This window comes from Mustela lutreola, chromosome 6 (assembly GCF_030435805.1).
Source record: "Mustela lutreola isolate mMusLut2 chromosome 6, mMusLut2.pri, whole genome shotgun sequence".
Lineage (NCBI taxonomy): Eukaryota > Metazoa > Chordata > Mammalia > Carnivora > Mustelidae > Mustela > Mustela lutreola.
The window spans coordinates 142,597,335-142,614,994 of NC_081295.1; the positions used below are offsets into that span (position 1 = coordinate 142,597,335).

General features: G+C 37.8%; 1 protein-coding gene across 6 annotated transcripts in view; it reads right to left on the reverse strand.

Annotated features, from left to right (window-relative positions):
• Positions 1-17,660, reverse strand: part of MAK (male germ cell associated kinase) — a 57,241-nt gene that overhangs the window by 21,661 nt on the left and 17,920 nt on the right. For all 6 annotated transcript variants that reach the window (XM_059179242.1, XM_059179241.1, XM_059179246.1 and 3 more), the window contains exons 4-9: positions 17,201-17,322; positions 13,766-13,845; positions 10,713-10,845; positions 7,138-7,309; positions 6,091-6,258; positions 3,176-3,487 (exon numbers count right to left, since the gene is read on the reverse strand). In XM_059179242.1, the coding sequence (XP_059035225.1) occupies positions 3,176-3,487; positions 6,091-6,258; positions 7,138-7,309; positions 10,713-10,845; positions 13,766-13,845; positions 17,201-17,322 (987 nt within the window). The remainder of the gene's footprint in view (positions 1-3,175; positions 3,488-6,090; positions 6,259-7,137; positions 7,310-10,712; positions 10,846-13,765; positions 13,846-17,200; positions 17,323-17,660) is intronic.

Sequence of the window (17,660 nt, forward strand, 5' to 3'; positions counted from 1 at the left end):
GATCCCAGATGAGTAGAGCTAATCAAAGGTTATAGTTAGCGGAGCGAGACCTCTTATTTCTGTTGAGTTGTTCTTCCGGGCGCTGATGCTCTAGGCTGCTGGATCATGTCAGTAATATCAAAATGTCTGAGAAGACTGGAAAGGGGCAAATATAAATAATGTTTTAAAATAGAAGGTGGATTTTTGCAAATTACACTTTAATATGTTTGGTATAGGATAAGGGCAAAGACTCTGAATTCAGTTATTAAAGGGAAAGTTTTTGAGCACTGAGGGAAAAAATGTGGGTAGATTGTATAGGCCACCATTTTTTCTACAAAGCAAACTGAATATATGTGGTCTCTGTGGCCTTCAACAGAGTAGCTGACAAAGTCTTTGATTCATTTCATTTGAAATGAAGTGACAAAAGGACAACAAAGGTGGGTCAGTACTGTTACAGACTCAATGTTTATTTTCCCCCCAAATTTATATGTTGACATTTGTACACACACACACACCCCAAATTTATACCCCAAATCTAATGTGATGGTATTTGGACAAGTGGCCTCTGGGAGGTAACTAGAGATTAGATGAGGTCATGAGGATGAGACCCTCATGATGGGATTAGGGCCCTCATGAAAGAGATCACAGAGAGTTTGCTTTCTCTCTCTGCCATGTAAGGACAAGGTGAGAAGGCATTTTATTTTTTTTTTTTTTTTATTTTTTTTAAAGATTTTATTTATTTACTTGAGAGAGAGACAATGAACGAGGAGAAGGTCAGAGAGAGAAGCAGACTCCCATGGAGCTGGGAGTCCGATGTGGGACTCGATCCCGGGACTCCAGGATCATGACCTGAGCCGGAGGCAGTCGTCCAACCAACTGAGCCACCCAGGCGTCCCGAGAAGGCATTTTATACAAACCAGGAAGAAGGCCCTCACTGGGAATCAAATTGGCTAATACTCTGATCTTGGACTTCCCGGCATCTAGAAAATAAATTTCCGGCTTAAAGCCTCCCAGTCTATGATATTTTGTTACAGCAGCCCAAGCACACAAAGTATATTATTCAGTAGTCTGACCAAGAGGACTCTCAGTGGGTCAGTGTCACTGTACAAGAAAGTCCTGGTGGCCTGCCCAAGGGCTCACTGCCCTTCTGTTCATCTTGAAGATATAGGAGGAAAAAAAGCAAATGAACAACTGAACTAATGCATAGTTAGTGACATGCTAGGTAGAATGGTTGAACTGACAAGACAAAAATAATTTAGAAATTGCAAAGGTAAAAGTAAGGTCTTGCAATTTTTTGAATCCTAGATATCATACTTTGTAATTTGCAAAAATCTCATACACAAGAAAGAAGTAAAGAATGTGTGATTTAGCAAAAGCACTTGTGGAAAATAGACTTGGGAATTTTAGTTGACAGAATGTTCAATCCCTTCTCTGGAAACTATTAGCTATCTAAAAATTGAGCACTAGGATACTGGGTCGATAACTTCGTGAATGCATACAAGGCCTTAGCATAATACATGGCACTTAGCAGATATTCAATAAATATTCATTTCTTTTCTTTTCCTCTCAGTATGAGTCAACGTTTGATGTACCTCCCAAGAGAAAAAACAAAAAAACAAAAATGTAATCTTTGGTGACACAAGTGCACATATGGTTCTGGAATGTTGGAGGTGATTCACCCATGATTTATACTCCCTGCCCATGGTTTGCCTCTACTTCTGGCAGCCTCTTTCTAAATGGGAAGCAGGATGGAGAGGGGACTCAAAGTCTCCTTCCGACACAGGAACGAAGGATTACTCAATCATTGGTGAATGATGTCATGTGTGGAGTGCGAGGGAACTTGGGATGTTTCTTCTAGAGAAGAGGACAGGTAATATAAGGTCTATTTTTAGAGACCTGAATGGCTGCCTTTGGGGAAGAGTGATAAACTTTTATTAAAAGCTACAGAAGGGACACTTGGGTGGCTCAGTCGGTTAAGCGTCTGCCTTTGGCTCAGGTCATGATCTCAGGGTCCTGAGGCTCTATCCGTGGGGTGTCTGCTTCTCCTCTGGCTCTCCCTTATGCTTGCGTGTGCTCTCTCTCTCAAATAAATAAAATCTTAAAAAAAAAAAAAGCTACAGAAAACCAGATGTTAGCTCAGTATAAGAAAGAACTTCTGAATAGTCAGAAATGTCCCAAAGAGGGGGTGCCTGGGTGGTGCAGTTGGTTAAGCGTCCAACTCTTGGTGTCGGCTCAGGTAGTGATTTCAAGGTTGTGAGACAGCCCTGTGTTGGGCTCCACACTCAGTGTGGAGTCTGCTTGAGAATCTCTCCCTCTGCCTCTCCTGCTCATGTGCTCTCTGTCTCTCTAAAATAAATCAATCCTATTAAAAAATAGAGAAAAGAAATGCCCCTAGATGATGTAGACTCCTAGATGTAGTGTGAACAATTAATTCATCTGTTCAATGGGTAAACTGAGAAGCCAACCACGTAACAGGCACCATTCTGGGTTCAGGGCCTGTACTGATAAACAGACAAACATTCCTGAGCTCTTGGAGCCTACATTCTATAGGAAGAGCCAGATAATAAACAGGACAGATAAGAACCAGGCAATTAATAGTACAGTAGAATAGGATTAGTGCTACAGGGAGCAGGGCTTCTTATATAAGGACGGCGGAAGGGGATAAGGAATTAGACAGTATTCGTTGAGATCTCTCAGTCCTTAAAGTGCCCATGATGCAAATGCATTTGGGAGTGTATATCTTGAGGATACAGCTCATGTGGCCCCCGACAGAGCTCCCTGAACTGAACAAAAGAAGTAGGAAGAGAAAGTCTTAGACGATGCCTGATACTTAAAAAACCCATTCTGTTCATGTTCATTAGTATTTAAAAACAGTATAAAATTACTGTTCAAATCCTTAAGATTTAGGATCAGCTCTCTCGAGTCCCAGAGTCTATTAAGTTCTTTGAGTTCTTTTGCATCTGAGTAACTGTTAAAGAAAAGTCTGTAGCATCCAAACTTCATCACATTTATTTTGGCTGTTTTTCTTTTCATAAACCGTATTAGGATTTCAGGTTATCTCTTGCAAAGCTCCTGCTAGAGGAAGCAGGGACTTTAACATGAGTTATCTTTTATATCTTCTCCCACATTTTTAGGAATAAAATCCTAACTGAGCCTAGAAACTATTGCATCCAAAGTGTCGTTATGGGCTACTTACGGTCGGCATGGTTCGGACAATACTTGGAAACAGTGTTTGTGGCGGTTTCTGCTGTCCCGGCTGCTTTGGCGCTGGCTGGACACTCGTGTTCTGGGGCAGCTGGATGGACTCCAGTGGCTGGTGGCTGTTCTTCAGTTGGGGCTGTCTGACCATCTGGTCATTTATGTCTGGCAGGGGCTTCAATTCTAGATCCCCTAAAGATGGCTTCGATTCTAGTGGTTGCACCTGCTTATTTAAAGATTGTTTCGATTCCAGATGATGTGAGGAAGGGCCTAATACTTGACCAACTTGAAAATACGAGTGTTTCAATGCCTACAAAAGCATGGAAATAAGAAATGGAAAACAGTTGCACCTAAATTTACTGCACATAAATGACTGACAGCAGGCTTGGCATACAGCACTAGCCTAGATCAGCTTCAAAGACTTAGAAAACATCCAGTTTTCCCCTTCTGCTACCTTCAAAAAGGTAACCAGCAGATGATGATTTAGGACATAAATTTCATTGAAAAAATAAGGTACAACATAGTAGGGAGAATGTAAAACTCACGGGTAATGTCCAGGCAAAGCAACTGTTGTATTTGTATGAAAATAAAATCCAGCTTATAAACACGGGCTAAATTTGATGTGATTAATTCAAACTAAAATGCTAGATACTGAGCATGGTTTTAGAGTCCCTCCAAAGCCATTCGGGAATGAGTTAAGAAAACCTTCTAAGGAGTTCATGTTAAATGATTAACTAGAACATATAAAATTCAGGGCCACTCTTAGCCTGAGGATAGCTACATGCCTACCAGCAGTAAGAAAAATTCTAGGAAAGGAGATTACAAGTGGATATGTGTTAGAGCTTACTATAGTAACATATCAGCAAAGAGAAGTTATTTCTGGGAAGAAAATATAATAATAATAAAAAATGATCACTGTTTGGGTTTTAACCAGATCAGCCAACCAACTACTGCTGCAGCATGGAGGTGGTGGGCTGGAGGGGAGGGCCCCTGACGACCGTCTGGCCACAGGAGTCTACAGGAGTGGTTCTCCCGTGGGTGGGAGGTACGACTGGCATCTAGACATGCTACTAAGGGTGCTGCTGAATATCCTACAATAACAGGATGGTCCACACAACAAAGAAGGATCTAATCCAAATGTCACAATGGCCAAAGTTGATGACAATTGGTCTAGGGAATATCTGAAACCTTCTGTGCGGCTCAGCTGTGGATACTGATCCCTTTACCCAGTAATCATATGCCTGGATTAAAGGAGGAAAGTTCCCAGGTTTGCAGTTTGTGTTTGTATGCATGGGGGGAGGGGAGGGAGGGCACCTTAAGGTAGCCAAGCCCAACTACCCTGCACATCCTGCATGAAGCCGGTTCCCACTGATGTGTGAGCACAGCTCTGACCCACAGTTAACAGCAAGGGCAGTTTTTGAGGGGACAGAAGTAGCCTTGTACATGGCTCCTGTATTCTGTAAGTTCACGTCTCCTAACTCAGTCTTCTTGTTTCCACTAAAAAGCAGGGCTATGACATAGTGGGCAAGAAAGAGGTTAAGGGCGGGAGGTATATTTCAGCAGCTGTAGAAAGAGCCTTTATTCTGAGATGTCCCCTACCGCAACCGATGTATGTGTTAATTACACTGACGTTTCTAGTGGAGCTCTACAAATACAGGCAATTTAAATACATCAGTACCTGGCGCACAGAAAGCACTCAGTTTCTTAATTAAGTCCTATTAATTAGTATGTCAATAGTCCTAAATTAAAACTGTACTATTTTGGAGCTAGAAACTTTAAAAGTGTGATTTGCAACTTCAAGGCTTCATCTGTAACAATTTTTCCTCTTTAAGATATCAGCTACCATCCTTCAAGAAGAGGTGAGTCTTTAAGAAGGAACTTGTTTTTTCTTGCTTACTCGGGGAATATTTGATCATAGCATAGAGTAAGGATGTATGGAAAATTCTCGGGAAGAAATTAAAATAATCTGCAATGCCAACATCAGGAAAAAAGTATTGCTCACATTTTGATGTTTTGCTTTTTTGCACTTCTTTCTAGTCATGTAATATTTTTATATATATTTATTTTTAATAAAATCATGTTGTATGTATAATAGCCTAGCCTACATTTAAACTTAGCATTTGGGCTTGAGAACTCTCCAAAATGGTTACTTTATTTTAAAAATTCCATTTTTAATGGGAGCAAAGTAGTCTATGTTAGGGATATATATATACCTCCAATGCGCAGTTTTTAATGAACTTTGAACATCTGTGGCATAAATCATTATCCAACTTTCTGATTGCTTTCAACGTTCCTGATATACTACATTGCAAAACTTTTTCCATTACTTAGAGAAATAGCCTTTTAGCTGTTTTTTGTTGGTTTGTTGTTGTTTTTGCATTTTACCATAATGAACAATGACTACACATTTAAAAACAATAGTTTTTGGTAACTTTTACTTCTTTTTCTGGTTTTTAAAAAATGTCTCATGCCCACTTCTTTTTTAGGTAAGAGTTAAAGACTTTTATTATATATTTATTACAAAAGTTAACAAATATTTAGAAACAGAAAATGTTAAAATTAGAAAATGTCTCATTTGTTGAAAAGAATTCTTGCTGTTTGTCTTCCAACCTTAGGATTTTTATAAGAGAAAAAAATTTAATTTTTATGTGACCAAATCTGAGTTTTTCCTATAGAGAACAAACTGATGGTTACAAGAGGGGAGGTGGCTGGGGGTGTGGGGGAAATGGGCGATGTGGCCTGAGGAGTACACTTAGGATGATGAAAAAAAAAATCCGAGTTTTCCCTTTGTGGTTTCTTCTGTTACTTTTATACTCATCTATCTCTTATCTTGAGATTAAATACTCATGTATACTTTCTTTAGTATAAAGAAAAAACCACGAAAAACCACTGTAACAGAGGGATTCCTCTTACCTGACTTGCTGTTGGTCGCTTCTTCGGATCCCAATTCAACATTTCAGTCATAAGCTGAATCGCTTCATTACTGGCATTGGGAATAAGAGTTTTTAGGTTTATAGGAACACACTGGGGAAACCGGAAGTTCATAGAGGATGCAAGCTGGTACCCTTCTGGCCAGTCACTCTGTTTAAGTCATATATAAGTGGGTGGGACAGGAGAGCAAAAACGAAATGGTTTTTAGTGATCAATTTAAAAACACAGGTATAATATAACAATCACTGGTGGTTTAGTGTTGATTTATAGAAACAGAATGAAATACCTGACCTACAACTCAGTGCTATATGTAGTATAGAAAGAATATTAAACTCTTGTCCGTGTTTTAGATCTTAATGATGATACCCAGCCGACTTAGAATAAATAAGGCACAAGTGGTTTATACAAACAGCTGATCATTCCAAAGTCCCTCATAATGTTAGACATTGCATCCACTGTTAGAAACTGCACATAGTTAGGAAATAACAAATTACACGAAGCTTTAGTTACTTGTCTAATTTTAACTACAAGGCACATACTAACATAATTAGGCTGTAATTATATGTACTTATTAAGTACATATCAGAGAGTAAGGTCTGGCTGAATGTGGTAGTTAATTGAGAAGTACTCAGGTCGAGGAATCAAATACCCAAGGCAGAGGTATGTAAAATGAAACAGGAAAGGTTAAGAGAAAATGGTCCAGGAACCTGGGATTCTAGAATTGATGCCAATGAATATTCGCAGAGTAAATGGCAAAGAGTCTAAGCGAGGATGGCCACGAGGTCATCAACTGGTCATGAACCCAAAGTAAATATACAGAATTCTAAATAGAATGTTCCCTTAAGTTCTTAAAGGTAAGAAGGAACCTAAAGTCTTGAAGGATTCTGGCTTCTTATCCCACCCAATTAAAAAAAAAAGGATAAGAAAAATAACCATTGAAGCATATGCCTATTTGAAAATGAAAATATCAGATAGCTAGGTAAAAATCATAATCAAAAGTTATAACAACTTAAGGACATGAGTACTCACTTTTTTGGGAGTCCCTAAAACTTGGCAAATCTTAAAGATTTCATCGACCTCACTTGTCCCTGGGAAAAGTGGTCTTAATGTATATAGTTCAGCCATTATACTCCCAACAGCCCATATATCAATGGGAGAGCTATATACTGAAGATCTTAGTAAAACTTCAGGGGCGCGATACCTATGGAAATAGAAAACAAATCAAAACGGGCCATTTTGGTTGGAGTTGGAAAGATGGAAAAATGGCGGGGTTTCGTTATACATTTCAATCAAGGAACCAGTGCTAAGTGGCTTCTACGTATTTGGCATTTGCATAGCATGGTGGGGCTCAGTTGGACATAACACATTTTCCCTGACTACAAACAGTTGGTGGAGTTGGAGACAAACATAAATGAAATGTCCAAGTGGGCTAAGTTAGGAACTCAAATGAATCAATATGGAAATAAGTCCTGTAAGACAGGGTTGCGGGGCGGGGGGGGGGGGGGAATCTGAACAGAAGCAGAGGTATTCTTAATGAGAACAGTAGCATAATTTATAAAATATATCCATGAAGTATTTATATGAAGGATAGAAAACAAAAGATGAACAAAGACTATCTCTAAGTAGTGGGGTTTTCCTCTTCTTTTTACTTATCAGATTGAAAGTGCTGATTCCTACAGTGGACTCAGTTCCCGCAACTGACAGTATCTTCAGTGGAGAAAAATACCCTATTTATGAGAGCAAAGGTACCTGGTGGAAAAGTAGTCTCAATTCTAACTCCTTTTTTCACACTGAAATGTGTAGATTTAGCAGCCCAAATATTTCACAGTATTGTCTTTTTGCTTCTGTTCCGAGTACCTTTCTTTGACAGGTTTATTGAGATATAATCTGAATAACATACAGCACATCCATTTAGAAGCATATGACTCAGGGTCTTTAAATATATTCAGTGAGTGTGTAATCCATTATCACATTTGGAAATAGATGTGATATTCAATTTTGAATATTTTCATTGGCCCCAAAAGAAACTTCACACCTCTCCAATGTCCCTGTACCCCCAGCGCTAGTCTATTTTCTGTCTCTAGAGATTTGCCTATTGTGTGTACTTCACACCAGTGAAACCATATTCTGTCCAATCCTTGTGGACTGGCTTCTTCCACTTAGCATGTTTTTTTTTTTTCTTTTTAAGATTTTATTTATTTATTTGACAGAGAGAGAGAGAGAGCACAAATAGGCAGAGGGAGAGGGAGAAGCAGGCTCTCCACTGGGCAGGGAGCCCGACTCAGGGCTCGATCCCAGGACTCTGGAATCACGACCTGAGCCGAAGGCAGTCGTTTAACCGACTGAGCCACCCAGGCGCCCCACTTAATGTGTTTTCTCGGTGCATCCAGGTTGTATTGTAGCACCTATCAGTACTTCATTCTTTTTACCACCAAATAATATTCCATTATATGGCTGTCGCACACTTTAGTTATCCATTCATCAGTGGATGGGCACTTGGGTTGTTTCCAATTTTTGGCTATTATAAGGAATGCTGTTGTGAACATTCATATATAAGTTTTTGTGTGGGTGTGTGTTTTCCTTTCTCTGAGGTGCAGAGGTATGGAATTTCAGATCCCACGGGAACTATATGCTAAACCACCGAGGAGCTCTGGACTTTCCCGTGCATTTTACATTCACCCCAGCAACGTATGACGGATCCAGTTTCTCTGTCCTTGCCAGTACTTATTACTATATTTTGATATTTTTATGAGATAAAATTAATAGTTTTGAAAGTCTTGCCAAGTTTAGATGTTGAAAACAAGTCTTCTCAATTGCATTCCATTTCAGTATAGCGTCTGTATTTACCCAGTTGAAAATAGATACCAAAAACGGAACTGTGCTTCTTCCCCCCAGAAGCTCCCCAGTATTCCCCATCTCAATTAGTGCTGACACCATCCTTCCAGCTGCTCAGTAAACAAAGCAAAACAAAATAAAAACCCCCTTAGAATCATCGACTCCTTTATCTTATACCGCACATCTGATTCATCAGGAAATCCTGGCTGCCCTACTTTAAAAATAGCACCTCCATGGCCACCAGATCCAAGTCACTGTCATTCCCTGCCAGTGTAACAGTCTCCTACCTGGTCTCCCTGCTTCTTCCCTTGCTCTTCTAAAATCTGTTTTTAACCTACCAGTGAGAATGATACTTTGAAGACCTGGCAGACCCCATCACACCTCTTCTCAGCATTCTCCAGGGGCTCCCCAGTTCACTAAGATTAACAAGGCATCACGGTCCTTACGATGACCTATAAGGACCTGAGATCTTGCCTCATTTCCTTCTGCAGAATTCACACATGGCTTTCCTGTCTCAAGGCCTCTACACTCAGCATTTTCTTTGCCTGAAGTCTCCGTGCCTTGGCATCTCCTTCTCAGAGAGACCCTCTGTTTGAAATAGCAGCATGCACTTTCCCTCCCCTAGCCCTCCTACTCCCTGTCCATTTCCATATTTTATTCTTCTCCATAATAATGTATCATCATCTGATATACAGATATTCTTGTTTTTATTGGAATGTAGTACACATGCAGAAAAATGCATGTATCGTAAGAGGACAACTGGATGAATTGTCACAAATAGAATATACCCATTGACCCAGCGCCAAGATCAAGAAACTGGATGTTATCAGCATCCCAGGAGGACCCTCTCTTGCACTCTGGCAGTCACTACTCAAGTAACTGCTACCCTGACTTCTAACAGCAGAGATTAGTTTTCTGTTTTTGTATTTTGTAGAAATGGAATCATACCATATGTACTTTTTTTTTTTTTTTTTTTGTCTGTTTGGCCTCTTAATCTCAGCATTATATCTGTGAGACTCGGTCATGTTGTTGCATGTAGTGACTCTGGTTCACTTTGCTGTAAGGCATCCCACTGGATGAATATATATTATGCTGCATGTGATGGACATTTGTGTAGTTTGGAGTTTGAGACATAAACATGTGAATGTCTTTCTGTAACTCATGATATTTTTAGCTTATTTGGGTTTTTTTGGTTTTATTTTGTTTTAATATTTTATTTATTTATTTGACAGACAGAGGGAGAGAGAGAGAGCACAACCAGGGGAGCAGCAGGCAAAGGGAGAGGGAGAAGCAGGCTCCCACTGAGCAGGGAACCTGATGTAGGGGTCCGTCCCAGAACCCTGGGATCATGACCTGAGCCAAAGGCAGACGCTTAATGACTGAGCCACCCAGGCACCCTAACTTGCTTATTTATATATGGGATGTCATGTAAGCAGCATGAGATCGATGGTTTTTCTGTTTCTGTTTTTCTGTTTCGTTCACTTCTGTGTTCTGTGTTCACTATTTCATGCCTGAAATAGTGCCTAGCACATAGTAGGTGTTCAACAAGTGTTTGTTGAATGAATGAATGAATGAATGAATGAAATCTCTTTTCCTTCAGAATAGTTGTGACCCAGTCCTTCTCTCTCCACAGAATGCAAAATTCAGTTTAATATTTTGTTTTAAATACTCAAAATGGAACCTCTAGAAAGCTATGTTAATGACACACTATAGTAAAGCTTCAACATAGACTTACTTCTGCCTCTACAGAGTTGCATAAAGGTACTCACCATCTGGTAGATACATAATCAGTATATGGTGGCTGTGATCTTAATTCTCTTGCAAGTCCAAAATCAGCAATTTTCACAAGTTCTGGACCCATACAAAGCAAGTTTTCTGGTTTCATATCCCTATGAAAAAAACCTTGGTAACGTAGAGAGGAAAAACAGTAATTGAGCATTATGTCTAAACATATTTGACTTCTCAACAAAATATAACTGAGCCTCTCTGTTGTAATTAGGGATGTGAACTTGGGGAGAAAAATCCATATTTATTATCTTAAAACTGATGGAGGTGGGGACCCTGCTTTCAAAATTTGATAAGGAAGTTTACACAGTATATGAGGCCACTTAAAATACCCACTTAACACATATTTCTGTTTGTGAATCCAGTAAATTCAAGCACTTGGGCTAGATACTGCCACATTCCAATTATCTCCAGTAACATGCACAACTTGAAGGAGGTATTATGGTCACTATTGTGTAGTAAATGAGGAGGGAGACGCCCAGAGAAAAGAAACCTAATTAAAGCCCCAGCAAAGCTACATAATCAGGCTTACATCACTTGTTTGAAAAGTCCATTAAACAAAAATAGAACTCCACACATTTTATCCAGTTCCTTCATTTACAATTACTTTATTTAATAGCTCAGTTCTCCCCTGGCAGCTGCCTTATTGAAAAATGCAATTATTTACCAATTCAGTATGTAAAATAAGTGGTTACTGAAGCTGAGAGGCAGGGCAATGAAACTGAGGCAGAAAATGCAGCAAGAAGAACATGAAAGCCCTCTTGTACATTTCTTTCTTTTTTTTTTTTTAAGATTTTATTTATGTATTTGACAGAGAGAGATCACAAGTAGGCAGAGAGGCAGGCAGAGAGAGAGAGAGAGGAAGAAGCAGGCTCCCCACTGGGCAGAGAGCCTGATGCGGGGCTCTATCCCAGGACCCTGAGATCATGACCTGAGCCAAAGGCAGACGCTTAACCCACTGAGCCACCCAGGTGCCCCTCTTCATGTATTTCTAAGGGGGATCTAAAGTTTGCTGGCTATAGACAGATGGCCTGTCTTCCAGTGACCTTGCAAGGTGAGAGAATCCAGAAGGGTCCTGGTCATCAGTTGTAGTCATTGTCGTGAGGGGGTTTTCATGTAGTTGTAGCCTAAAGATTTTAAGTCAAATCTTAAGCCCGAGCTTTTTGATTCCTGCTAAGCCTGTGTGGACTTTATGTATGTGACATCTACAACAGTTTTGTCCTCAGTTTATCTGGGACTTCTTACTCAAACTAGTTGTTGAGATCCATTTCACAAACTTTCAAGGGAAATACACTGCACTTTTGTAACATGAAGACCAGAACAGGAGCACACGTGGTGGTGAGTAAAGCAACATAAAATCATACAGAATGACACCAGTTGTGTATCTGCACATTGACATTTCCCCCATTCTCACAAATATATCAGTAACTTGGTCCTTATTTTAACTAAAATAATAGTCTTGTTTTTAGTTAGCTACTATTTAAAAATATTTACTCAAAATATTACATCTGAGATCTTCTCCACTACAGCAAGAATAATGTAGCATTCGTAACACTGTCTGTTGTTCTTGGGATCTGGTGTCCCCAATCACTGCATCATCGGTTGTATAACCAACCATACGTTATTCATATTATTTACTTGTAACAGCAATTTTTAACCCCCAAAGTAACTTCTTCCTTCAACCACTTTCACTCTGAGGTTGCTGGTAGTTTATATATATATATATATCTCCAAGGAATATATCATATATATCATATATATATATCCAAGGAATGGAAACCAGTTTTATCACTAACCTGAAAAATATCAATTATCACAAAGTTGTTTCCAAAATCAAATAATTCATAATGCTTTTGGTTTTTCCACACTACACTTGTTTCTACTGGCATAAATTAACTCCGGCAAATATCATGAGTTACCATGCTGGCCAGTGTTTGAAAATAGGCTGAATATCAAAAATTCATTATGAACAATTAAAATAGAATATATCTGTTTCCATGTGATTAATAAATGACTTTAACCAATGGATTGTAGTATATCATCATAGGCCTTAGACTTTCTATTTTTAACATCTTCCTTCTTTTTCTTTTTTAAAACTTAAATTCAATTAGCCAACATCATGAGTTTCAGATGTAGAATTCCATAATTCATCAGTTGCTTATAACATCCAGTGCTCATCACATCTCATGTCCTTCTTAATTAGGACAAAAAAAGTGGGGTTCAGGAATATTCTGACAATGCTTATATGGAACAAATGATTAAAATAGAGTTTTTAGAAAATAAATTACTTCCTGTAACAGTTAAAGGGAAAAGGAGAAAATATGGGATGAAACATGAAAACATGCTAACGATGGGGATTTTCAAATGCCTCTGTTCATAATACAGTGATAATCTGGCATAAACTCTTTCCATTTAATATCTAAACATCTAGGGATTCTAAACAAATGTTTGCCAAATATTTTCAGAATAATCATGTTAACTTTTTGGATGAATTATTTTGGTTTGATAGATACATAAAAAACTTATAAATGAAGATCACATAAATAGAATTTCATAGAAACAAGAACAAGCACTTTAATTTCACTCAAAGAACAGAAACTAAATGTAAATACTAAGAAAACTATAAAATATCATAGCACTGGTGCTTTAAACTGTTTAAATGTTGATAAGTGGTCATGTGATCAAAGCATTCCAATCTTTTCCAAAAGAAGGGCATTTTGTTTGTTTTGTTTTCATTTCCATGGTAAAATTGGGGAATGAGGTTGTGGGATGGGTGTATGATAACTGAGAGCAAAGGCTGATGATCAAAGTGTTAACAAATTCTGCTATAGAGGAAGATAGTTAAAGAGTACAGAAATTCTGTGTTATATGGAATTATAGAAATTCTAGGTTTTTAAAAATAAAATTGTCAGTGTGTACAGCCCATACTCCAAATCTGTAGTTATTCAGTATAACACTATTTAACAGATTATATATGATTTCTGTGCATGACCTTGACAGTAATCTAAAGAGGCAAGGAAAGGAAATTTAAACTTACCATGTTTATGGATAAATGCCAGCCCCTGCAATATTTGATACATAATATTTCTGATGACTGACTCAGGGAACAGCTTGTTTCTGTAAAGACAGGAACAAATAAACAGTCATGTAATTCTGTTAGCCAACCAACCAAAAGAAGAGAGCAGATGTTCCTCCTCCCTTGGAACCCCTGTTGGTTTCATGATCATGGTTAAGGGTGTGATTTATAGCTTTATAGTTGTTAAGGTTACACATTTAAAACATGACAATTAAAATTTTTGTCTGTTTTGATGTTTGATAAAAACTCAAATCCAGTAATGGATGTGTTGCACAGATACTCAGCTAAATTTTAAATTGTCCTGAGAGGAGCAAAGTAAATTGGAAAACTGATATCCATCAGATAAGCCAAGTGGTGGGTGCCTGGATGGTTCAGAGGTTAAAGCCCCTGCCTTCGGCTCAGGTCATGATCCCAGGGTCCTGGGATCGCCGCCGCCTCCTCTCTCTCTCTGCCTGCCTCTCTGTCTACTTGTGATCTGTCTGTCAAATAAATAAAAATCAAAAAAAAAAAAAAAAGAGTTTTAGGGGCATAACTGCTTCCGTTCTATATTGTCTACTAGTACTGTCCAGTGGAAATACAGTAAGAGCCACAAATCAGAACCACTTATGTATTTAAATTTTCTCTAGTAACCACATTAAAAAAAAAAACAAATGAAATGTGAAATTAATTTTTGGGGCGCCTGGGTTGCTCAGTGGTTTGGGCTGCTGCCTTCGGCTCAGGTCATGATCTCAGGGTCCTGGGATCGAGCCCCGCATCGGGCTCTCTGCTCCACAGGAAGCCTGCTTCCCTCTTTCTCTCTCTCTCTCTCTGCCTGCCTTTCTGCCTACTTGTGATCTCTGTCTGTCAAATAAATAAATAAAATCTTTAAAAAAAAAAAAAACAATGTTCGGGAAGTTAAGCTACCAAAAACAAGGTGTAAAAATACCACTTAACCTCAGATAGCTCTTTACCATGTACAATTGTTAATTGTTAAATTTATACCTTTGACATTAAATAATATTCAAACAATATCATTTTTAGTTCCAGTTAATTTAGAAATCTGGAATTAAATCACGAAATTCCAAAGTTGATCCTTTTTAGTGTTCATTTACTATTGCACTAAGCACGTCTAATAACAGATATATATATCTATATAAATATACATGGATCTATATTATTTTATATATATATAAATAAAATCTTAAGGAAAAAAATACACACACATATATATATATCTTAAGGAAAAATAAGATATATATCTTGAGGAAGAAAACACACACACACATATATATTTTTATATTTTTAAATTTTATATATATATACATATTTAAGTAATCTCTACATCCAGAGTAGGGCTCTAGCTTACAACCCCGAGATCAAGAGTCATACGCTCTACTGACTGAGCCAGCTAGGTGCCCCTTATATATTTTTTAAATCAGATAAAAGTATAACATTTCAAATATTTATATTTACTTAATTACATAATTTCTTTTTCTTCAACACATATATCTTAATATATATTACACATAAGTTTATCACTCCATACATTTTACTTATTTTATGTTTTTAAAGATTTTATTTATTTTCTCGACAGAGAGAGAGACAAAGAGAGAACAAGCAGGGGGAGCGGCAGGGAGAGGGAGAAGCTGACTGCCCATGCATCAGGGAGCCCGGGATCATGACCTGAGCCAAAGGTAGCCACTGAGCCGACTGAGCCACCCAGGTGCCCCACTCCATACATTTCAAAGAGCATAATTATTAGAAGCCAAAAATTTAAGATTGCCCGTCACCTGATTAAGAAACTATTCGGATTTTTCAGTGTTCTAACTTAGTCCTAATGCATTTACATGTATAACTTTTATATTAAGTATCAGTGTCAAATAATTATGATTTTGATTTCTGTTTTTTATCCACTCAGGCATTTTCATAATCTTCATAGCTGTCACCTTTAATGGCTACAAAATAATTCCATCAATATTATAAACTATAATTACCAATCTATTCTCCTAATCGTTACTTCTTTTAAGAAGTTTAAAGAGATCGGGCGCCTGGGTGGCTCAGTGGGTTAAAACCTCTGCCTTTGCCTCAGGTCATGATCCCAGGGCTCTCTGCTCAGCAGGGAGCTTGCTTCTTCTTCTCTCTCTGCCTGCCTCTCTGCCTACTTGTGATCTCTGTCTGTCAAATAAATAAATAAAATCTTTAAAAAAAAAGTTTAAAGAGATAAGTGAAGCATGCTATAGTCATTTAGCAGAACATACTAACTATAGTAACTGTGAAGATTATGTATCAGCATAACAAAATGCTTGTAAGTCAATCAATCAAATTAAAAAATGATCACCATTAAAATTGCAACTATGTAAAAAAAATTGCAACTATGTAAAAAAAAATGGCTGGGATCAAGGGCTAGAAAGAACTCTAGAGAAACAAACACTGATTTGAGGGGCAAAATTTTTTTTTAATTTTAACTGCTATTAATGTTTTAATGATAGCTTGTGGAACCTAGTATTCTTTGAAAAAGGAAAAAAATGATTAAAGAAAATTTCACTCACCAGCCCTAAGGATTACCTTGAGTGTGTACATGATGTGTATATGAAAGAAATAGAGAGACAGCAGTCATCGTTCCACTGGGAAGTTTATTTCTAAAGTATTTTAGGATCTTCTGTTGAACAACTCTGGCTTTAAAAGCAGGTAAAATGGTCATTAATCTCCCACATGTGACCATCAGTTACCACCAAAATATTAGCCTCCCCAAGCTCAAGGCAGATACCTGAAGCTCTCTTTAGAGATTCTGTTCATGGGTTTAAAAATGAAAATGAGAATTTCTTTGCGATTGGTAACACATTAAGTTTTATCGTTCACTTAAACATTCTAACAAATGAACTTATTAGATCCCTTCACGAAAACTGGCTCCCTTTTTTCATTCACTTTTCACAATTTGCTTGCGAGAGCAATGAAGGTAATCTCAATTTTGTTCACGTCTGGCTTTATTAGTATTAAAACTATAGAAGGATTTTGGGGGTGCCTGATTGACTCATTTGGTTTAAGGGTCTGACTCTTGATCTCAGCTCAGGTCTTCATCTCAGGGTCATGAGTGCAAGCCCCATGTTGGGCCCCACTGGGCAAAGAGCCTACTTAAAAAACAAACCAATAAGCCAAACTATAGATAGATTTTTTTTTCAAAAGTATAGATAGATAATGTGGTGAAAATGGTCAGAAAAATGATGACTATGAAAAATGGTGACTATGTCATCGCTGGTTCTTCTTCAAGGTTATAAAGGTAACAGCTGATTAATTTACATCCACCTCTTGGAGTGCTAAATCTGTACACTGTTAAGTGTAACATATTGAAGGGTTCCAAGGAGCTCACAGAGGAGATAACAGGGAAAACATTACAGTTTTTATAAAATAAAGACATACCTGTCTTTCATTAATTGATAGAGGTTTTCTTTCATATATTCAAATATAAAATAGAGATGGTCATTTTCTCTGATAACTTCTTTAAGTTTAATCACATTGGCATGATTGAGTTTCTTCAGAGACTGTAACACAGCAAATCAGCATTAAAATTCTTAAAACAAAGTTATTGAAGTCAGCAAAATCTCATCAATCTCTATGATAATTACCTTAAGTAATCTTCCATTTCTTCTGCATTCATGAGTGAATTAAGTTTTAATGTCTATAGAACATCTTAGAATACCAATTTTAAAGTAAGCAGTAATTGTTTTAAATAATGAATGTAAGTACAAAAATAAACCAAGCCAATAATACCTGCCAAACATTTCAATCTGTCACTTTTTTTTTCTCAGTCTATTCACTAGGCCTAAGTTTTTTCTGACTTAACTATGTGAAGTTCCATACAAAGGTATCCAGAAATTTA